The following is a 24,661-nucleotide window of genomic DNA, read 5'->3' as shown; positions in this document are numbered from 1 at the left end:
TGTCTCTTGAGTGGGGAATTCAATCCATTCACATTTAATGAGAGAACTGATAAGTGAGACAGATTGCTGTTCCTCATGTTGGGTTGAATTTCATTGATCTGTTTTCTCTCTTGAGCCATTATGATAACTGGGTTTTTATCTTTATCTCTTGATTAGTTTTACATTCGTGGGTCCTTCTTGTGCTGGACCATGTGTAACTCTGTTTTGAGTACTTCTTGGAGAGCTGGTCTTGTCTTGATGAATTCTCTGAGTTTTTGTTTATCTGAGAATGTCTTAATTTCACCTTCATATATAAAACTGAGCTTAGCTGGGTACAGGATTCTAGGCTGGGCATTATTCTGTTTCAGAAGAGTGAGAATGGGGCCCCAATCTCTTCTTGCTTGTAAGGTTTCAGTTGAGAAATCTGGCGTGATTCGGATGGACTTTCCTTTGTATGTTACTTGTTTCTTTCTCCTTACAGCTCGAAGAAGGGCCTCTTTAGTGGATATTTTGGTCAGTCTGATAACTACATGACGTAGTGTCTTCCTATTTGGTATGAATCTCCCAGGGGTTCTTTGAGCTTCTTGAACCTGTATATCTAGAGATTTGGCAAGACCTGGGAAATTTTCCTCAATTATATCTTCAAATAGTTTATCCAACCCTTGCTTATTGTCTTCTTCACCCTCAGGAATGCCGATAACTCTCACGTTAGGCTTCTTCACATAGTCCCACATTTCTTATAGACTCTGGTCTTTTCTCTTGTTTGTTTGCTCTATCTCTGTGACTGACTTATTTAATTGGAAAGTGTTATCTTTGATCTCTGAGATTCTTTCTTCTGTTTGATCTACCCTGCTCTTGAGACTTTCCACTGTGTTTTGTAGCTCCCTGAATAAATTCTTCATTTCCAGGAGTTCAGTTTGATTTTTCTTCAATATTTCAATTTCTTTGGTGAATTTTTCTTCAAAGTCCTGGATCTTTTTTGTGGTTTCTTTGTGTTGGTTATCCATTTTTTCTTGCATAATGTTCAGCTTATTTATGATCCATGTTTCAAATTCTTCCTGTGACATGTTGCTATTTAGAATCTGGTTTGTGTCAATTGGTGGAGAACTAGTAATCCTCTTTGAGGGCAAGGTTTCAGCTTGATTCTTTATACTCCCAGAGTTCTTTCGCTGAGCCCTTCCCATCTGGATGAATCCTTAAGATCCCTTCTTTCAGCTTTAGTCTGGATAGGGGCACGCCATGCGTGCCAGGTAAGCTGCCTCCTCTGTCGCTAGGGGGAGCCCTTCAAGTGTTGTTCAGGATTTTGCTACCTCCGCTGGGGGGCTGCTCCTCTTCCTCTCCCGAGGTGGTTTCCGTCTCTCTCTGCCAGAAAGACAGTGGATAGGGGGAGGGGAGCGGCGCCCTCGTTCGCCCAGCGCCCCAGCTGCTGCAGTTCCCGCAGGCAATGGTCTGCCCCACCCCAATGTCCGCAAGGTCCACACTCCACTCTCTCGCAACTAGGGAAGCACTCAGTGTTCACACAAAGGTGGAGCTCCTCTATATTGAAATTCTATCATCAGTGTGGATTGGGCCATTTAATTCTCTGCCAAAATATGTGTGTGCTATGTGTCCCCCAAATCACCTAGTTTTAGGAACTGTTGCTTTTTATAAAATATTTTATAAGAATAAAAGTCATCAACATTTTTAAGTGTTGTCTTGTTATTTACCTCAAAGTTTGGTTTGTATATACACTAGAAATTAACTGAAGTGAGCAAAGATGGCTCTAGGTTCTTTTGCCTAGTGATTTCAACTTTGAATTAGAAATACCCTATTATCGGCCGGGCGCGGTGGCTCACGCCTGTAATCCTAGCACTCTGGGAGGCCGAGGTGGGCGGATCGTTTGAGCTCAGGAGTTCGAGACCAGCCTGAGCAAGAGCGAGACCCCATCTCTACTAAAAATAGAAAGAAATTATATGGACAGCTAAAAATATATATAGAAAAAATTAGCCGGGCATGGTGGCGCATGCCTGTAGTCCCAGCTACTCGGGAGGCTGAGACAGGAGGATCGCTTGAGCTCAGGAGTTTGAGGTTGCTGTGAGCTAGGCTGACGCCACGGCACTCACTCTAGCCTGGGCAACAGAGTGAGACTCTGTCTCAAAAAAAAAAAAAAAAAAAGAAATACCCTATTATCTTTGGTTATACTACATGAGTCTACAGTTTGCTGTAAGTGCTCCTAGCTAGATCTAGTAGTTAGAATGAGATTGCATACTCCAGTATTAACATTGTTTTTCTTTCCTCTACTACCATATAGGGACTTCCTGGTGACCGAGGGCCTCCTGGACCTCCAGGAATACGTGGTCCTCCAGTAAGTAACTTAAAAGGCTTTAGCATCATTTAATGCAAATTGGTGATACACAGTATCCCACAAACCAATGTGAAACTACTTTTGTGTGTACAGGGTCCTCCAGGTGGTGTGAAAGGTGAGAAGGGTGAGCAAGGAGAGCCAGGCAAGAGAGTAAGTATTATGACTAATAATACTTTTTGCAAAAAATTCCTAAATTATCCGTGTGTGTGATTTTATTCTTTCTTGCTAAGTCTTACTTTCATTGCCTATAAATATCACTACTGACATACTTATTATTTATTATAATATTGAAGTCTAAAAAGTCTACTTAATATAGTCCAAGGCAGGAATAAAGCTTGTATTCTTTGATCTCATACTTACTAACTAACAAATTTATGTTGTTACCCCATCATTACTTTGTATCCTATAGGGTAAACCAGGAAAAGATGGAGAGAATGGCCAACCAGGAATTCCAGTAAGTAGCTAAGGTCCCCCCACCCCCAAAGCTGACAACATTTGTAGGTGGTGGTAGAGAAGCAGGATGGCAAAGAGCCTGGTTTGGAAATAGTTTAAATGAATAGAAATACTTTTTTCTCTTTTGAATATGAATTTGAAATTCCTCTATTTTTAAGTGAGACATATTGAGATATAATTTATATACAGTAAAATGAATGATTTTTATTATATAGTTCTGTGTTTTGACAAACACATACAGTTCTGTCACCACCACCACCATAATCAAGAACAGTTTCGTCACCCTCAAAAGTTCCCTTATGCTCTTTTGTACTTATCTACTCCCCATCCCAATTTCCTCCTAAGAGCTGATCTGTTCTGAATCCCTGTAATTTTTCCTATTCTAATATGTCACATAAATGGAGTCATATTGTATTAATATATAGCCTTTTGAATCAGGATTTTTTCACATAGCATAATGCATTGTACTGTGTATCAGTATTCATTGCTTTTTATTGCTGAGTACTGTTTGTGTGGATAAACCTTGGTTTGTTTATCTATTTAGCCATTGAAGGATATTTTGGTTGCTTCTGGGTTTTGGCCATTATGAATAAAACTGTTATAAACATTCAAATACAGTTTTTTGTGTGAACATAAGTTTTTTCAGTAAAGGTTTTGACAGGTAATTATTCTAATTCCTACCATAAAGGGGGGAAATAAAAATATGCAAGTCCAAGAACATTATTTCGAGAAGCTTCAGTATCAAGAGTATCCACAGTAGGCATTAAAAGAGATTTTAACAATAGAAAATTTGATGAAATTTGTAGGCCATTCGAAAGGAAAGGGATAATTCTTAACAAGACAGGAATTTGGAATTACTAAAATCAGATTAATTGGTTTCAAGATGATTTTACTAAACAGACAATCCTCAACTGACAACTCTACTTCAAAAAAAAAAGGCTTAAGAATAAAATAATATAACAGGAGATAATCTCAGGGCCTCAGTTTCTGGCTTCTTTGAGAACAATTGGTTTTTGTCTCAATTTAGGCAATGGTGATATTCAACAATTGCCTCTGATTGTTTTTAGCAAATGAGGGGTGTTGGGCAGGGAGACTCTTCTCTTGTTCTCTGTTTGCACTGGGAACGTCTAAGTCATGTGAAACCACCAGACAGCCTTGCAAGTGGAGTCTTCTTAGAAACCACCAGACAGATCAAATAATGACAGTTCTCTGGCAATGGGGCTTCAAAGGAACTCCAATCCTGTTCTTTCCCCTCCAGTTGCTGCTAGGCTGCTGGTTTTCACCTTGCTTGTGAGGTTGGGTTAATGGGAATAGAGCAAGTTAAAATGCCACAAAGCTCCGTGTTCTTACCAAGATTCAGCCCCTTTTTTTTTTTTTTTGAGAAAATATTCCTTCGATTGCTGCAGCCTTTGGTTAATTTCCACAGTTCTGAAAAAGTTGATTCTAACTGACCATTTTTGCCAGTATTCTCATTACTTCAGTGGAGCAGAGAATTTTTGAAGGTCTCTCTGCTCTACCATTTTTGCTCATGTCGCCCTATCCCGTATGTTTTAAAGGGTTTGCCTGGTGATCCTGGTTACCCTGGTGAACCTGGAAGGGATGGTGAAAAGGTAAGAATTTTAATACTTTGAAGTGACTGTTTTTATTCTTGTTAACATAATCCTTTCTCTCCCAAGACTGAGTTATAAATGAAAAAGTTCTATTAATATGTAACTAACTTCTATATTCAAAACATACCTCCTTTATCCATCTTTTGTTCCTTTTTCTTTTATACCACACTCTCTAAATGTTCTTTCATTGCCCTAAATCACAATCCATGTGGTAGAAATACATGAAGGATTGTTTAACTTTAGCATTTTCATTGTGAAAAGTCATTGCCTTTACTTTGAGCATATATCGGCAAAACTTTTGTTTTCTAGAAAGAGGATTCAGCACTATTTTAGCGAGGTCCTTGTATTAAAAGGCTTATAGCTGTGAATTTAGAACATCTCAACTAAACATTTCCATTCTTTATGCAATTATTGTCTGTAAATCTGTGGCTAACTCTTTGTCTTTTTTTTTTCACTGAGCCAATGCAGCCTGATTGAGGTTATTTATTTAGTTACCTATTTTAAAAGTGACTTCCAAAAGAATGTATGAAGCACACAATTACTCTATTTTGTAGCAGATCACAAAATATCCAATCCCTGTCTTCTCTAATTGCTTTGTGTCAAAACCAAATTGAAAGGCTTTATTTTCCAGGCAAGGAGGGAAGGGTGTTAAAAATTTGAATGTACCCAGAGGGCACATAATTGAATGGTCATTTATCTCTAAAGGTATGTCTGAGTTCTAGCTTGACCTAAAAGGCACAGTTAGAATTATGGAGGTAGCAAATACTCAAAGAACGTTTTTTTTTTTTCCAAGTAGTAAGTAGAGTTATAAAACAGTATCAACTCCTTAGACTAAAAGGAGTTTGTGTATAGATGAAAGGTTTCTATGAACAAGTCTAGAATCAGAATAGAGGTGTGGGAGAAACTATCCTTGACATATCTTGGCCAGTAAAGTAACAGTTAAATATTGTGTTCTTCATGCTGTTGTAGCTACTGATCAAAAATGAAAGTTTTGTCTGGAAATTGACTTTCATTAGCTGCTAAGAGCAAACTCACAAAAGCAATTAGGATTTATTAGCTATTTCTGATTATAGTTAAGTCCATGACCTGTAAAATATCTGTCACTAATAGCAATGATACTACATTTATGCCGTTGACTAGTTTTATAAGAAGGAACATGGTTAAATGTAAAAAAAATCAATGGTTTTAACTTATTCTAGTGATGCCACTTTTTTACATTATCTTCTTTATAGAGTATTTATAGTTTGCTAGAAAATAAAAATCTTAAAATCAAAAAATATTACAGCTAGAAGAAATACCTTAGAAGTTTGGTCTAAAATCTTTCTTTTTTGTGTATAAGCCAGAGAGGTTAATTGATTTGGTCAAGATTACATATCTAGTAAATTTGAGACAACATCACAGGTCTTTCTAGGCTTAGCCCTGTTTTTTTTCATTACCTCATATTGTATTTCTCATTTGAAGTATTCTATTATTGATTTCTGGGTCTTAATGAAAATATCTCTTATGTTCTTGAGGAAATTGATGTTTTCATGTGATTTTTTTTACCAACCTATTCTATAATTGCATTGAACAGGGCCAAAAAGGTGACATTGGCCCACCGGGGCCTCCTGGACTTGTAAGTATTTTTTTTTTTAGTCTTCATTTATCAAATTTATTAATATATTATCATTTGGGGGCCTTAATTATATACTCTCTACTTTTTCCTCATACAATACAAAATTTTAATTCATTATCAAGTTCTACTGGCTTAAAAGTCTTTACATCTAAAAACTTCAGTAGTCTTGACCTCAAGGTATTTGTATTGTTCTGCCTGGGTATTAATTATTTCTCCATATTAAAGGTCCAAATTGACGGCATTGCGTTGTTTTGCATCATGATTGTGAGGTCATTTCTCAAGCAACCAGCAGGTGGTGCAAGTGTTGCCTAAAGGTTCAATAAAAGAAACTTGGGGAGGTGGGGGTTGGTCCTTCCCCTGCAGAGTTCAGGGTAAAGATGGATTTGGTCTTAATAGGTTTTCTCAATCTGTAATTGTCTGATTCACACCTCTCTCTTTCCTGAGTGTGTGCTTTCTAGGGGTTCTTAATAACAAATGTAGGAAACTGCTCTATGAAAGAATAATTGGGGGGTTTACAGATTTTCTGTCGTGTGTGTTCACTACAGAACTTAAGTAAAATATATTTCTAGTCTTATTAAGAATAAAATATGATTGCTGAGGTTTGAAATATTGATTTTTCTTTGGTAAAAATTTGGTAAGACTCTTGATTTTAAGACTGCATTGAAGCTATGACAGTGTGAGTACCGTAAAACCTATTCTATATGTCCAGACATTTTAGTAACATTAATTTAATTTTTTTTGTGCATAGTGAGTCTCAGATATGAATACTTAGGACTGTACTAAATCTAATGAGTATATAATTAAAGAAGATCTTAGATAATTTTTGTTCACTTTCATTATAAAATGAGAGTTTCAGTTCTCTAGGAAATAATCTCTTTATAAAATGAAATGATAAGATTTTGATAAGCATCAGAACAAATGGAAATTTTGAGAGTGCAGTCCTATCCAGCAGGTCATGTTCCCTTTTGAACTACCATTCCAATTCTAGATCCCACAACTTTTTGTCTCCTTTTGTGTGAATATTGCTTATATGCAATAGAGATAGGATGAAGTATCGTACTTTGCCAGTAGGTGTTGGTTTGTACCTCAGACTGACAGTTTCTTAAATATGAAGCTTATTTACTTTTATTGGTATATGAGGCGAGGCGAAATTTTAAATATTAAGTTTATTTGGTATGAATGTTTTTTAGAACAGACTTAAGTACTGAGTTCTAAGAAGACAGCGAAAAAGGGAATGATTGGTTGGTTGGGTTTAATCAATAAAGCCTTCCTTGAAGAGATGAGTCTTCTTTTTTAAAGGAAGAAAGAAATGTAGGTTCATAAAGGGAAAGATTGGGAAAGGCATTATAGATGTTTACAATGACATCAATGACATATGCAAAGGCACAGACAAGAATGTGTAAGTTGAAGGATGTGGTAACAATCAGACAGACTTCACTCTAATAAAAATTTACTGTTAGAAATAATAGGAGATGAAATGGGTGAGAGAAGTATTAGAGATGAGAAATGACTTCACATAGTTCCGGGCAGTAGCATCAGATACAATACGGAGTAGTGAGTAATTTTGAATCCTTAAACAGAGTAGTTAACACAGAAAAATTGGTTTTTGAGAAAGCACAACCTAGCAATAGATTTGAATTCAAGGGTACAAGTTCAGAGGTGCTTCTGTTAGTCCAAGTGTGAGTTGAAGATGGTTGCTGTGGCAACAGGAGTGAATGGGGCAAACTGAAGAGACATTTCAGTAAAGGATTGTCATGCTTAGATGACTGGAATGAATTGAATGTGAATTATAAGAGAAGAGACATCAAAAATACTTTTAGCTTTGTAAGTTTGGGACTCAAGAGAGTGGTAATATTATTATTAGAATTGAATAATTTCTAATCAGTTGGAGGATGGGAGTAATATAGAATGTAACTCATGATCTGTGTAGTAGTCAATGATTTTATATCTGAGCACTTTTATGAAAATGATGGCATTATAATCATATGTAGCCGTCAGATTATTTTCTGGAGAACAGGCCTCTTCCTCTTTGAGTTCCTTTATTTTTTTTCTTTTATAATAAAGGTAATTCCTAGACCTGGGACTGGTATAACTGTAGGAGAAAAAGGAAACATGGGATTACCTGGCTTGCCTGGAGAAAAAGGAGAGCGAGGATTTCCTGGAATACAGGGTCCACCTGGCCTTCCTGGACCTCCAGGTAAAAGAGAATGTACTTATGCCCTGGTGTTTATAGCATCCTTACTAGTCCATATCTACACTTTATCATGCTGGTTCCAAGGTGAACATGGCAGTAGAAGACACAAGTCCTTTTTAATTGGCAGATACTTCCCAACTATTATTATACCCTTTCTCACCAAATTCCTTACTTAAAAATAAGCCCACCTAAATAGTGCCCTTTCACGTTCAGATTCCTGTTTCTACCTTTTCTTATTTTTATTGATGCATAATAACTGTACATATTTACAGGGATACATGTGATATTTTTATACATGTGCATAATGTGTAGTGATCAAATCAGGGTAATTGATGGATATCCATCACCTCAAATATTTATCATTTCTTTGTATTGGGAAGATTCAAAATCTTCTCTTCTAGCTATTTTGAAATATATAATAAATTATTTTTAGCTATAGTCACTCTATTGTGCTATCAAACACTAAAACTTATTCCTTCTGCCCAACTGTATGTTTATACCTATTAACCAAACCAACCTCTCTTAATTCCCCCTTCTCTACCACAAACCTTCCCTAGCTTCTGGTAACCACTATTCTACTCTCTACTTCCATTAGATCCACTTTTTTAGCCCCCACATATGAGTGAGAACATGTGATATTTGTCTTTCTGTGCCTGGCTTATTTCACTTAATCCCAGGCTTATCCATGTTGCTGCAAATGACAGGATTTCATTCTTTTTATGGCTGAATAATATTCTATGTGTATAAATACCACATCTTCTTTATCCATTTATCCATTGATGGACACTTAGGTTGGTTCCATATCTTAGCTATTGTGAATAGTGCTGCAATAAACATGGGAGTACAGATATCTTTGTAATGTAATGATTTCCTTTCTTTTGGATATATACCCAGCAGTGGGATTGCTGATCATATGGTATTTCTAGTTTTTTAATGAAATTCCACACTGCTTTCCATAATGGCTGTACTAATTTACATTCCCACCAACAGTATATGTTTCTCCACATCCTTGCCAGCATCTATTGTTTTTTGGGGTTTGATCATAACCATTTTAACTGAGGTACCTTTTCTTATTAATAAATTACACCAAACAATTCTGTGATTCATTTGATGAATCCTCACACTGTTGGTGCTGCTGTTAGGGAAGAGGATGCTGGCTCACAGTGCCTTGCTTTGCAAGATTTCCTGTATAAAAATGAAAAGCAGCACTATTCACTTAGAATTCGAGAAACATCTAAGTAGAAATCTCTGTGATGATTTTGATGTACAATAAAATCTTAGTGCTCAATACTGCATTTTGTATTATTCCCTTTGAAGACACACAGTATAGTGGAACATTTCTAATTTGGCCATAAATTGAGTACTGCCCTTGTCTAGCATGAGTATTTGGATATTCTCTGAAATGAGGTGATAGGAAGGATTTATGTAAAATTTGCAAAAGCACCTGGTATAGTACCTGGAACACATACATAATAAATTATGATTCCTTTCCCTTAGAAATATATGGCTAATGAAATATTAACATGACGAGATGAGTGACACTCAGTGATCTTTCCAAAGAGAAAGAGAATAAATGTGGGTTCCATTATGCTCTAACTAAGTATGCACTTCGGATTTCTGATCTCAAGATAGTGGACTAAATACATACTATGTCTGGAAAATTGAAATAAGGGATCTTCCCAAGATACAGTAAAAGAGTTAAGGAGTTAGGAGATATGAAAGAAAAGTTAAGAGGTTAAGGGTAAACCTAGAAGTTCCAAAATCCATCATGAGGGCATTTAAGGAGGAGAGAATGGGACAAGAGGCAGTATTTGAAAAAAAATAATGGCTGAGAGCTTCCATCTATTAAGAAACACACAAATCCCTGTGAAAAAGCTCATGAAGCTCTAAGGAGGAGTAAAATAAAAATAATATAAAGGCCCATGAGTAGATACACTGTAGGGACATTCTAGAATTCATGGATAAAAAGAAACCCTTAAAACTATCTGAGAATAAAAGACAGATCACCTACAAAATAGTGAGAGTCAGAGGAAGATAATGGAACACATTTTTAAAGTGATAAGGATAAATTGCTATGAATTTGAGATTCTGTATTACACCAAACTATCATCTTAGTGTGAAGATGGCATAACTAGAAAGTTTACCACTTTCAGACTTTCTCTGAAATAGTTACTTGAGGTTTTACTCCAAGAAGGAAATGAATTTAGGGTAAAGTGAGGGTAGGGGTAAGGGTAGGATGCAAGAACCATTGTTTAGGAATGATATTAGTAAAACATATTAAGTCTAAATAGGTATTGATCATTAAAAAAGTAACAAGTGTTTTAAGTAACAACCTGGAAATATAATTGTAAACAGAGAGAATAAGGGGAAGTCAAAGATAAGGTTTTTTTGGCTTGTTAGAGAGAGAAAATATAAACATTATTAACTCTTTAAGTTTTTAGAAAAATATAGGTTTAAGTACTTAGGTTAAAATTTTGATGGTAACCACTAGAGGAGAATAGAAATAAAATGTATGACCTACACACCGGTTGAGGAAAGAAAATGACTAACAATCTCCCATACAATTGAAGTTAGGGTTGGGGCAAGACAGACAGACCAAGGTAAAGAGAAAATGAAATATAAGATGACAAGAAGTTGAAAATAAATCAGTAACTCTAACAAATGTGAAAGAACTAAACACTGTTTGAAAGACACTGACTAAAAATTAGAATAAAAAAAATATATACAGTGCACAGTAGACATATCTGAAGCAAAAGGACAGAGAAAATTTGAAAAGAAAGCAATGGAAAGACATAGTAGGCACATGCTATTTAAGAAAAGCTGGTTTAACAATTCTAATATAGTATGAGATATAATTAAATGCAAAAATGCATTAATGAGACACATTTCATATGGATAAATGGATAAATTATACCATAATAATATAAAAGCCATGAAACTTTATGCATCTAACACTATAGGTTTGAATATGTAAAGTGAAAACTGACAAACCACAAGGAATAAATTGCCAAATCCCCAATATATCAAGTGGGTGAGAAATAAGGATGTAAATGATTTGAGCAACAAAAATCAAGCTATGTATATATGGGGGAAAGAGAAAAACTTAGTGTGCAGCAGAGAACATACATTCCTTTCAAGCATACATGGAATATTTACAGAAATTGACTATTAGACCAGAAAAAATCTGAAAAGAAAATATAGGCACGCCATGCTCTGTCATGACAGTGAAATAAAATAAGAACTTACAGCTGGGCACAGTGGCTCACGCCTGTAATCCTAGCACTCTGGGAGGTTGAGGCGTGAGGATTGCTTGAGGCCAGGCATTTGAGATCAGCCTGAGCAAGAGCGAGACCCTTTCTCTACAAAAAATAGAAAAATTAGCCAGGTGTGGTGGTGCATGTGTGTAGTCCCAGCTACGTAGGAGGCAGAGGGAGGAGGATCGTTTGAGCCCAGGAGTTTGAGGTTGCAGTTGAGCTATGATGACACCATTGCACTGTAGCCTGGGCGGCAGAGATGAGACTCTGTCTCAAACAAACAAACAAACAAAAAAACAACAAAAGGCGAGAACTTAAAAAAAATCGCCAAAAATCTTTACATTTGTACATTAAAACCACAATCATAAATAACTCTAGGCATAGTAAAGAAACAAGTGGAAATGATAAACTACTGAATGCTAAACAATGTAAGCACTACATGTCAAACCTTATTGAATGTAGCCAAAGTAGTAGCCTTAATTTATCACAAAGTTAGGAAGACTAAAAGTAAATTAGCTAAGTTTAAGAAACACACACAAGGAAAGAAATAAGCACTAATAATGTAGCAGGGAAAACTTGATAAAAATAAAAATTAATAAAATAGAAAATGAACTAAAAAATTATAGTTGAATAAGGAAAATAGAAGATGATACTTTGAGTCAGAAGAGTTTGAAACAAAACTTGGCAAATACAATCAAGATAATGAGAGAAGACACAAATAAAATCAGTAAATAAAAAGGGATTATTAGCATAATTTAAATTTTAAATTACAAGGGAACTAAAAAACTGTAAAACTATATATATAAATATATATAAAACTATATTTCAAACTATAGTTTGAAATTCGAGATAAAATATAAATTTATCATGAAACAGAAAATAAATTACTTAAAATTGTTCTGAGACAGTAGGAAACCTAAGTAGATAAATTACCATAGAAGATTTTGCAATCTTAAGGATCTCTATGAAAAAGCATTGGCTTTATGGGTGGTTTTATATTTTTATGGATGACTTCTACCAAGCTGTCAAGGACAGATAATTCCCAAATTTTAAACTATTTCAGAGCATTTTAGAAAAAGGAAATTAAATTTAGTAGCATTGATATCAAACCATCAAGGAGATAACACTAGAAATAATAATTCAATCTGTTTTATGAATGTAGAACCAATAATACTAAATGTAATATTATAAAACAATCCAGAATTATATTAAATACTATGATATTATAACCAAATAGATTTTATCCGCAAGATTGCAAGGATAGTTCAACATTACTGTGATGGACTACATTAACAGAGTAAAAGAGAATAGGCCAATAGATGCAGAGGAATCAGTTAATACAATTCAATACCCATTTATTTTTAAAAGAGAAAAAAAAACCTCTTAAGGTAGGATTAAAAGGGAATTACCTTAACTTGATGAAGCTATCTATAGGACTCTACAGGATATGTCATGCTTTGTGGTGAAACACCAGGAGCATTCTTATTCAAGTCAGAAATAAGATACTCAGTCACCAATGCTGTTTGTCCTTATAGTGGAGATCCTAGTCAATGCATTAAGTCTGGAAGAAAAAAAAAGAGGTGTAAGGATGGAGGAAAATCCCCGAATTTTGGTTATTTACAGACCATATGATTATCTACCAGAAAGCTTAAAGCATCAAATGACAAATTGCTAAACTTAAACAGAGCATGTGCATCGTGGCCAGATATGAGTAGAATACTTTAATAACTTGACTTCCTTTACACACCACCAAAGATATAATAGAAAAAATCCAGTTCACAATAGTAATAGTATTAAAATTCTCAATAGCAATAAAACAGACTCCTGAATAAACCCAACAAAAGATGTGTAAGACCTCTTTGCAGAATTTTGTAAATTATTATTAAATAATATAAAATTAAATAAATGGAGAGATATACTCAATTATTACCTGAGTTGGGAAATCAATATTATAAACAGTTGATTCTACCAAATTTAATCTTTAAATTCAAATTAATCAAATTCAAAATTCCAACAGATTTTTTCAAAATGAAACTGAGAAGCTGATTCTAAAATTCATTTAGAAGAGTAAATTATTTATAAGTGTAGTGACGATGGTTGTTATAAAGAACAAAGATGGATATATTTTTTTTTCTTACCAGTTTTGAAAACATAAAGCTGTAGTAACTAAGAAGTGTGTTAATGGTGCAGGAATAGATAGTGGAACAGAAGAAACTCCAGAAAAAAAGCCATGTTTTTATGGGAACTTTGAAATACTTCTTTATCTTTTGCTAATGACTTTCTGGTATTTTTGAAGATCATTGTGTCAATGGGCAGGGTAGAGAGTTATTAGTAATTTCTAAAAGTAATAAAGCTACCTTAAGTATTATTTCCTACCCTAAAACTTTACTTGGGTTATTTGAAACTTTTCATCCTTTTTTTAGATGCGGATTCTCATAAGAAAAACAAGAACATAACCAGAATTACATGTTAAAGGAAGATCTTATGATTACCTAATGTCTCACTGGGAACTAAAGTAATATCTCTAAAATAATCATTTCGATTACATTAATAGGTGTTTTTTTTTAATCTTAGGGACTGCAGTTATGGGTCCTCCTGGCCCCCCTGGATTTCCTGGAGAAAGGGGTCAGAAAGGTGATGAAGGTCCACCCGGAATTTCCATTCCTGGATCTCCTGGACTTGATGGACAGCCTGGGGCTCCTGGCCTTCCAGGGCCACCTGGCCCTCCTGGCCCTCACATCCCTGGTGGTAAGCTATATTTTTGTCCTGTTGGGTTCTGTCGTTATTTTTGTTTATTTTATTTATAAGTGAATCTAGCTGAAGTTTGACATCATTCTTCATGTTTCTGATATCTAAGAGATTCTACTGCTTATACTTTTGGTTTGGGGTGACTCTTTGATGTTTTCAATTTGTTCTTCATATAGTGTTTATTATCAACAATATTGTATCTTCCTTTTGCTTATAGGTACTTGTATTTCTGCAGAGAAGTAAACTGAAAATAGGTCTCTTTTCTAGCTTGTCATGCTTTCTTTTTGCTTAGTCTTCTCAATACTTCACAATTAGCTTGCTATCCTTCCTTTATCTTACTTAGGTGATGAGATATGTGAAGCAGGCCCTCCAGGCCCTCCAGGATCTCCAGGTGATAAAGGACTCCAAGGAGAACAAGGAGTGAAAGGTTTGATCTCCAAACATATTCATTACTTCATTCTCTTCATTCTTTCAAATCTTTAGCAAAATCCCCCGTATCCTCCATCATACCTTACCCATTCACTCCCATGGTTATACCCCAAGACCATCTCATTACCAATAGTGTTATATTTGCATAATATTGATTTCTTAAATCCCATTTTTGGATCACTATCTTCTGTCTTTCTCACTACCCCTAAGAACCTGATTCCAACATTACTTAAACTCCACTGAGACCTACCTACTTTGACTAGCCCTCAACTTTTTGCTGTCCTTTCTTCCCTCAACCTAGTTTAAATTCTGTCAATCATTGTAATGAATCCCATGCATAAATTTTTGACTCCTTTGTCCTTCTCTTACTTCATTGCACTCACTTGGAACAAAAGCATACCCCTGGTAATCCCACATTTCCACTTCTTCTGAGCCTTCACCTTCTCTTCTCTTTTTAAACTTTTAACACTTCCTCCCCTATTCTCATTTTAAGATTTTTACCTTGCTTCCTCCTTCACTGATCAATTAAAGTAATAACAAGAGAACTTTCACATGCCATCACTACATTTATTTACCTACTTGCATCTGTGACTCCATATTTTGCCTTCTTGCCTGTTACTAGTACTGCTCCTATCTAAAGCCAGTTCTTTTATTTATACAATAGATTTTATTCTTTCTTGTTTCCCCAAGGATTTTATTCCAGAAATTTTTGCCTCTTCCACAACATCGATTTTTACATTCCTACTGGATCATTCTCAGCACCATACAAATATGCCTTTTTCACTCATCCAATACTTTATAGTAATCCCACTTTTCCTGCCATTTACTGTTTTCTTATTCTGCTCCCATTTGCAACAAAACTCCTTAAGAATTTTCTACTCACTATCTCTAGATACTCTCCTTCCATTTTCTCTTAAACATACTCCAGTCAGGATTTCACCCCCGACCCCCTGCTGCCTACCACTCCACAGGTGCTGGTTAAAGCGACCAGTGGACTGTATAGTCTGCTAATCCAAATGTCAAGTCTGTCCTTTTCTTACTTGCTTTTTCCCTTCTTTAAACACTTTATTCACTTGGCTTTCAGTACATTACATTTCCCATTTTTCTTTATATATATCACTGGCATATATACATATCCCATATAACTACCGTCTAAACCAAAATATAGAACATTTCCAGGATCCTTGAAGACTCTTTTGTGCTCCCTAGTCAGTATCCCTAAATGTAACCACTGTTTTATCCTCTAGCATACATTAATTTGCCCAATCTTGAACTTTGTATAAATGTAATTATACTGTGTGAGCTTTTTTATGTCAGATTTCTCTTGCTAAATATTATATATGTGAATATATTCACATTTTTGTTTGTAACCATGGTTTTCCACCACTCTTTGATATTGCATTGTACAGATTTACCTTAATATTCATTCTAATGTTGATGGTCATTTGGTCTGGAGCTATTCTGAATAGAGTTGCTATGAACATTCTTGTACATGTGTTTTGGTAGGACATAAGCACTAATTTCTGTTAATGATATACCTAGGAATAGAATTGCTGGGTTATAGGGTAGGTGTAGGTTTTGTTTCATAGATATTACCAAACCATTTTCCAAAGTTATTTTAGTTTACACTTCCCTAATGACTTATTGATGATGAGCTTCTTTCTTATTGTTTGTATATTCTCTTTTGTTAAGTGCCTATGTTTTTTCCTTTTTTAATTTGCCTGTTGGATATATGTATTAAAACTATCTTCTCCCATTCTGGGACTGCCTTTTTTTATGACTCATACAAGCTGGGAATGACTTGCTTTATTATTCATGCCCTTTGTTAAAGAAAACTTATTAATTAAATTAAATCAAATTTATTAATGTCTTATTTTATGAGTTAGTTCTGTTTATGCCCTGTTTTAGAAATCTTTGCTTATCCCAAAAGCCTGATGATATTCCTCTATGTTTTCTTGTAGACACTTTATTGTTTTACCTTTTAAATTTTGATCTTTGATCTATCTTCATTTAATTTTTGTGTATAGTTTGAAGCAGGGATCAAAGATTGTTTTTTTTCCCATATGGATATCCAATTGACTCAGTACCATGGTACAAAAGACCATCAATTCCCACTGAATTGTGTTAGTACTTTTGTTGTAAATCATATGACCATATATCCGTGAGTCTGTTTCTGTCCTCTTTATTCTGTTCTATTGTTCCATTTGTCTCTCCTTCCACCAATATCAGACTGTCTTAATTACCATGGCTTTATAGCAAGTCTTGGATATTCTAGGTTCTTTGCATTTCCATATACATCATAGAATTATCTACATAACTTTTAATTTTGAAATGCCTGAGGGTTCAGTCCTTGTTCCTCTTTCTCTTCTCTATCTAAACTCATTTATCCAGTCTCATGCCTTTTAATACCATCTACTTGCCAGTGACTTAAAAATTTATGTCTCCTATTCAGTTATAACTGTGTTCCTTTAGATTTGTATATCTAACTGCCTACTCAACTTTTTGAACTTGATATCCTGATCAAGATATCCTGATATCTCTGCTACCTCCTCCACCATACTTGCTCTACTCACCTCTTCCCCTTCTTTATTATTTATTTATTTTAAAATATTTATTTATTTTTTAATACCTTCTTACTTAAAAAGCAGGCCACTCTACCCTTCTAGTTGCTTGCACTAAAAACGTTGGCATTATCTTTGATTCCCCTCTTCTTTTGTATTCCATATATGATCCATGAGAACATCTCATTGGCTCTACTTTCAGATATGTCCAGAATCTAACCAGTTCTAATCATCTTCATTGCTGTCACTCTGGGATGAGCTATCACCATTTCTCCCTCTGTCCTAGCTTGTTTTAGCTCTTATGGCCCCTGTACTAATCTACCTGCTACCATGGAATACTTACAACAGCTCCTAAGGGGGGCCTGTCATTGTAATAGGGGCCCAAGATCACTGTAGCAGTAGCAACTTAAGCGGTTACCCTGCTTCCATCATTGCCCTTAAAGTCTGTTCTTAACATAGCAGCAGCTAGAGTCATCTTTTTAAAACTTAAGTTATATCATGTTTCTTTTCTGTTTAAATTCTTCTGATAGATTCTCACTTCACTCACAGTAAAAGCCACAGTTTTTACTATGACCTATATAGTACAGTATACTATGATATGCCACTTGTTAGAAACTATTAAATTTCTGACATGGTTCCCCTTCTTCACTCTGCTCCAGTAATCTGGTTTGCTTGCTGCTCCTTGTATATGCCAAATGTGGCTATGGTTTCTGCTTGGAATGCTCTATATGCATTATGTACATGTCGTGACCTTTAAGTTTTTATAATCACATACATCTTCTCAATGAGCTCTATCCTGACCACCCTATTTAAAATTACAACCTGCCACCCGTCCTTGGCATACCCAATGCCACTCACCCAACTCCACTTTTCTTATAAACATAACATCTTTTAATATTATATTAAAATAGTTAATATATAAAATTTAATATTTTTTTATCTTCATTATTTGCTATCCCTTCCCACTGGTAGCATGTGAGCTCCATGAAGCCATGGATTTCTGTCTGTTTTGCTTACCAATGTATCACAAATACCTGGAACAGTTCTTGGCACACAGTAGGCACTCAGTCAATATTTGTCAAATGAAATGGTTCATGATATAGGCTTCTCCAACCACACTGTTAGGTAGAAATGCTGTCACTTAGTGCTAACTTCTTTAGAACCTATCTAAAGAAAGTATATGTATGTCTTCCAGTAACATTTGTTTTTTTTTTTAATTATGATTTCACTAGGTGACAAAGGTGACACCTGCTTCAACTGTATTGGAACTGGCATCTCAGGGCCTCCAGGTCAACCTGGTTTGCCAGGTCTCCCAGGTCCACCAGGTAAAACGTTTTGCCTTAGGGCAAACTTCTAAGATATTTTCTGGCTAGATTTTGATGAGCACATAGTTTCAGAATGTTGCTAGTTTCTCATTTTATAACTAGTCACTCATATCTATAAATAACTAAGTATGAAATGCCTCTGTTTGCTATGAAATAAATTTTACTCTTGTTTCTAATACCCAAAGCTACCAACATTTTCTATTAAAGCATTTTGACAATATTATTCCAGGAACTATATCTTCCCTGTTTTCCATATGGAGAGGAAAATAATTTATACAGAGTCAGATTTCTTTCTTCCAGAAAACTGGGGAAAAAATTTCATAATGCTTGCCCCCTGAGTATAGTTTCCAATGATAGAACTTCTAGTCATTGGGGATATATCACATGTTGTCATTAAGGAACAGGGTTTCTATTGGAGCTTGGCAACCAATAGCTAATATTCCTCTCTCTATATATCACTCCTCCCTCTCCATTTCCAAATCAAAACTATATTTGTGTGTGTGTGTGTATATATATATATATGTATATATTTTTTTTTGAGACAGAGTCTCGCTTTGTTGCCCGGGCTAGAGTGAGTGCCGTGGCGTCAGCCTAGCTCACAGCAACCTCAAACTCCTGGGTTCAAGCGATCCTACTGCCTCAGCCTCCCGAGTAGCTGGGACTACAGGCATGCACCACCATGCCCGGCTAATTTTTTCTATATATATTTTAGTTGGCCAGATAATTTCTTTCTATTTTTAGTAGAGATGGGGTCTCGCTCTTGCTCAGGCTGGTCTCGAACTCCTAACCTCGAGCAATCCACCTGCCTCGGCCTCCCTGAGTGCTAGGATTACAGGCGTGAGCCACCATGCCTGGCCTCAAAACCATATTTGATATCTATCTGACTGACAACTGTTTTACTTAACTGCCTCTTGGGATATTCCTGACATTATATTTTCTTGAAATCACACTTTATGTCTGAGTCAGGACTGAGAATAGACACCAGATCTCTTATTTTTCTATCTAGCGTGTCTGCCAAGGACATCAATTCATTTGGAGCTTGGGAATACTTTCAGCAAGTCTTACAGATGCCACTGGAAGTTTGTAATCTAGCCTCGCACCTTCAGTCTAGTGGGTCTCAAACTTGGGAATGCATCAGAATCAACTGGAGGGCTTGTTAAAACCCAGATTGCTAAGCCCCAATCCCAAAGTTTCTGTTTCAGTAGATCTGGAGTGGGGGCTCAAGAATTAGCATTTCTAGGCTGGGTGAGGTGACTCACACCTGTAATCCCAGAATTTTGAGAGGCCTAGGCAGGAGGATCATTTGAGGCCAGAAGTTCGAGACCAGCCTAAACAATACTGAGACCCCCATCTCTACAAAAAATAGAAAAATAGCTGGCCACGGTGGCACATGATGCTCATAGTCCCAGCTACTCAGGAGGCTGAGGTAGGAGGATTGCTTGATCCCAGGCATTTGAGGTTGCAGTGAGTTATGATGATGCCATTGTACTCAACCCCAGCCAATAGAGTAAGAAACTATCTCCAGAAAGAAAAAAAAAATAGCATTTCTAACTAGTAATCAGGTAGTGATGATGCAGCTGGTCCAGAGATCTATTTGGAGAACAACTGCTTCAGGAACATTTCCTCTAGTATTTGGGCTCCAAATGTTTCTCATAAACCAAATTTTAGGGAATGACAAACTAAAGAAAGGACTGGTAAGGATCTAGGAAAATTGTATAAGTCAGAAAAAAGATATGCAGACTTTTTCCTTATCACCTTCTCCCCTTGACAATGGAATGGTTATAGGAGCCCAAGCAACTCTTTGCATAGTATTTAGTAATTGCGAGCTCTGAGAAAGGCTGCTTTGGAGTTGGAAATATCTAAGGATACAATATTGTATATAAGATAAAATGTTAAACTTATTTAAAAGAAAAGATGATTTCCTCATTTTGAGAACATAAAAGAGGAAAATAAAAATGTGACTTAAATGGGATTGAATGGGGTTCTTATTTTAACAACTTGACTTCCTGACTTTCTGATTTCTATATGAGCTTTTTTCAGGGGTTCAAGCTCAAAATTCACATTATCGTGTGTGTGCGTGTGTGTGTGCATATGTGTTTATGTTTGTTAGGATCTCTTGGTTTTCCTGGACAGAAGGGTGAAAAAGGACATCCTGGTGCAACCGGTCCCAAAGGATTACCAGTAAGTTTTGAGTACATTATAGAACAAAAAGAAGTAGAAGAAGCCATTTACACCTTGATTTTCACTTATGTGTGTACATATATATATATTTATTTGTATCTATATCTATCTATACATATATAACTTAGTTTTTCTATTACATTTATTTAATTCCTTGACTCTTCCTGACTCACATGCCTCTCTTGATTCAGTCCTTTGTATACCAGATGTTATTAGGTGAGTTGATGGGGTAAACTGGAGAGAAGTTAAGTGTTAGGAAAAAAAGAAACTGATTTTCTTTTTCTTTCATCTTTTTCTACTGTTTCTTTTTTTACCCCCCTCAGGGAATACCAGGAGCTCCAGGTGCTCCAGGCTTTCCTGGATCTAAAGGTGAACCTGGTGACATCCTCACTTTTCCAGGAATGAAAGGTGACAAAGGAGAGTTGGGTTCCCCTGGAGCTCCAGGGCTTCCTGGTTTACCCGGCACCCCCGGACAAGATGGATTGCCAGGGCTTCCCGGCCCCAAAGGAGAGCCTGTGAGTTGGTTTGATATTCTTGGTTTTATGAGGTCAAATTGTCACTTAGAAATGTTTCGGCCGGGCGCGGTGGCTCACGCCTGTAATCCTAGCACTCTGGGAGGCCGAGGTGGGCGGATCGTTTGAGCTCAGGAGTTCGAGACCAGCCTGAGCAAGAGCGAGACCCCATCTCTACTAAAAATAGAAAGAAATTATATGGACAGCTAAAAATATATATAGAAAAAATTAGCCGGGCATGGTGGTGCATGCCTGTAGTCCCAGCTACTCGGGAGGCTGAGACAGGAGGATCGCTTGAGCTCAGGAGTTTGAGGTTGCTGTGAGCTAGGCTGACGCCATGGCACTCACTCTAGCCTGGGCAACAGAGTGAGACCCTGTCTCAAAAAAAAAAAAAAAAAAAAAGAAATGTTTCCTAAATTAATGTAGAGGATGAACTTGGTGCTCAGATGAACACCCTATCAAAGCTTAAAAGACTGTGATTATACAGTAATGGTATATTGTTACTGACTATGTAGGATTTCTTCACTATTATTTTCTCTCAGTTGTTTTATAAACTTCTTAACCCGTTATTATATTGAGTAATATTAGCTGAGAGTAGATGAGCAGTAGTTGAGATGTTTATGAGTCAGTATGTGGTTCCCTCTGTCTTATTCCATGTATCCTTGTCTGGGTGTAGACCTGACAACCAGAAATCTAACTTGGTTTTTATATATAGTAAGTTTAGAGATTAGCATGGGTAGATGGCCTTGTTAAATGTGCCACAGAGTCAAAAGATTGAACATAAATGAACAGTCTCATTTTGTGTACAATACACAGCCCAGGATATTTAGGTGGGAAGCAATATTTTATAATATGTTAGCTACACTGTAACCTTCTTGACTTATAGTAGGACGTAAGCTTCATGAGGTCCAAGATTTTTGTCTATTTTTATTTTCTGTTTTATCACCAGAACTTGGCATATAGTAGGAACTCAAAAATATTTGTTGAAGGAATAAATAAATGAAGTGATCATACATACCATCCCATAACCCTACTCACTTATACAGCTTTTAAGAAGAACTATATGTCCATATCCTTTCCCTAGTTGTATTCAGTAATACCAACGTACAGATAGTTGTTATTTCTATGTTTTTCTGTATTAAACTTTTCCCTTTTTAGGGTGGAATTGTTTTTAAGGGTGAAAGAGGTCCCCCTGGGAACCCAGGTTTACCAGGTCTCCCAGGGAATATGGGGCCTATGGGCCCTCCTGGTTTTGGCCCTCCAGGCCCAGTAGGTGAAAAAGGCATACAAGGTGTGGCAGGAAGTCCAGGCCAGCCAGGAGTACCAGGTGAGTTTACTATGGTTGGTTGTCTTGTTTTAAATTTGGTGCTTAAAAGCAGAGATGTATTTTGGCCACTCTAGGCCTCCTTTCCTGAGAGGTATCTTTCCCTGACCGTTTATATTTGGACTCTTGAGAACTCTTTAGCAAGGGAACACAGTGTGGTTTTGTTTAAGGGGGCCTTTTCTTCAAATTTTTTCTATCTTCATTGTTACTGTTATTACTTTTATTCTTAAGTATTAATACATTATACATAAAGCAAAGTATAGTGAATGATTTTAATAGAAACACACACATAACTACCACACACTTCAGGAAATAGAACATTGTCAGCATCCTAGAAACCCCCACTCTCCTTTCCCTGTTCTTTTCTGATCACAGTCCCCTTCCTCCTCTCCAAAGGTAACCACTGTCCTGATTTTTGCATAATTTCCTTCCATTTCCCTCCTAGTTTTATCAGCTATGTATGCATTCTTAAACAGTATTTTTATTTCTTTTTGAAATTCATATTAATGTATCATAGGGTGAATGTTTTTGTGTATAGCTATCTTATATTCATTTTTATTGCTGTATAGTACCCCATTGTATGTATTTATGTATGTATGTGTATGTGTATGTGGTGTATATCACAGTTGATTCATCCATTCTGTTGTTAATGGTCAGTTAAGTTACTTACAGTTCAGTCTATTATGAATAATAGTTTCATGTACAGTCATATATATATTATCCCCTGGTGTTCATGTGCTCACACTTCTCTAGGCAAGGGGTTGGCAAACCATGACCCATGGACCAAATCTGGCCCACTGGCTGTTGTTATAAATAAAAGCTTCATTTGAACACATCCACACCCATTTACCATCATCTATCTGTGGTTGCTTTAGCACTGCAACAACAGAGTTGAGTAGTTTCTAAAGAGACCGTTTGGTCTTTAAGGACCAAAGTATTTACTGTCTGGTCCTTTACAGAAAATGCTTACCAATTCTTGGGCTAGGATATATATTTAAGGTTAGCATTTTCAAGGCATAGGATAAGTGCATCTACAGCTTGAGTAGATAATTCCAAACAATATCCAGAGCAATTGTACCAATTTATACTATTACATATAGTGTCAGAGATTTCTTGCTGCTCTGCATCTTCACAAACGTTTTGAATTGTCAGACTTTTATGGTTTTGCTAATCTGTTGAGTGTGATAGTATCTCATAGTTTTATTTTGCATTTCTATGATTACATTAAAGTTGAGCACCTTTTCATATGTTTATTGTCATTTGAATGTCCTTTTGTGAAATGCCTATTTAAGTGTTTTGACCATTTTTTCTATTGGTTTTTTTCTTATTGATTTAGAGGAGTTCTTTGTATATTCTGTATATTATTTTTTAGTTAGCTATGAATTTTTACCCACCATTATTGACTATTTTCACACTTGTATAGTGTCTTTAATGAACAGAAATCAATGTAATATAGTCAAAAATTATTAATCTTTTCTCTCATGGTTAGTGTTTTTTTGTCATGTTTAGGAAATCTTTCTTTTTTTTGAGCCCATTCAAAGCTCCTATTTCAATTGATGAAAAGTAGTTGTACTTGGACTTTGCATACATAAAATGTAAAGGTACCATTAGCTGACCAAAAACAAGTATTTTCCGTGTTTACTACAATTTGATTTTTTAGATATTTTTAATAGATAATATCTTATATTAGGGTTTTCCACATAAACAGAACTCATAAGATAGATAGATAGACAGACAAATGAGAGATAATTTCTTAGAGAATTTAACTCACACGATTGTGGAGGCTGAGAAGTCCCACAATAGGCTGCCTGCAAGCTGGAGAACTAGGGAAGCCAGCAGCGTGGCTCAGTTCAAGTCTGAAAGCTTGAGAACTTGGGTGGCTGCTGGTGCAAGTCCCAGAGTCTGAAGGCCAGAGAACTTGGAGTTTTGATGTCAAAGGGTAGGAGAAAACAGGTATCCCAGCTCCAAAGAGAGAGAGGGGGCAAATTCACCTTTTCTTTGCCTTTTTCTTCTATCTGGGCCCTCAGCTAATTGGATGGTGCCCGCCCACATTGGGTGAAAGTAGATCATCCTTCCTCAGTCCACTGTTCAAATGCTAGCCTCTTCCAGAAACACCCTCACAGACATACCCA

At 36.1% G+C, this 24,661-nt stretch overlaps 1 protein-coding gene across 2 annotated transcripts in view; it reads left to right on the top strand.

Annotated features, from left to right (window-relative positions):
* The window catches only part of COL4A5 (collagen type IV alpha 5 chain), a 229,544-nt gene that overhangs the window by 121,417 nt on the left and 83,466 nt on the right, over positions 1 to 24,661 (top strand). For both annotated transcript variants that reach the window (XM_069464364.1, XM_069464363.1), the window contains exons 14-25: positions 2,270 to 2,323; positions 2,417 to 2,473; positions 2,733 to 2,777; positions 4,333 to 4,386; positions 5,960 to 6,001; positions 8,066 to 8,198; positions 14,024 to 14,197; positions 14,541 to 14,624; positions 18,420 to 18,512; positions 20,623 to 20,693; positions 21,017 to 21,208; positions 22,364 to 22,532. In XM_069464364.1, the coding sequence (XP_069320465.1) occupies positions 2,270 to 2,323; positions 2,417 to 2,473; positions 2,733 to 2,777; positions 4,333 to 4,386; positions 5,960 to 6,001; positions 8,066 to 8,198; positions 14,024 to 14,197; positions 14,541 to 14,624; positions 18,420 to 18,512; positions 20,623 to 20,693; positions 21,017 to 21,208; positions 22,364 to 22,532 (1,168 nt within the window). The remainder of the gene's footprint in view (positions 1 to 2,269; positions 2,324 to 2,416; positions 2,474 to 2,732; positions 2,778 to 4,332; positions 4,387 to 5,959; positions 6,002 to 8,065; positions 8,199 to 14,023; positions 14,198 to 14,540; positions 14,625 to 18,419; positions 18,513 to 20,622; positions 20,694 to 21,016; positions 21,209 to 22,363; positions 22,533 to 24,661) is intronic.

The sequence above is a fragment of the Eulemur rufifrons genome, chromosome 30 (genome assembly GCF_041146395.1).
Source record: "Eulemur rufifrons isolate Redbay chromosome 30, OSU_ERuf_1, whole genome shotgun sequence".
NCBI lineage: Eukaryota > Metazoa > Chordata > Mammalia > Primates > Lemuridae > Eulemur > Eulemur rufifrons.
This window is presented reverse-complemented; position numbering and strand designations above follow the sequence as displayed.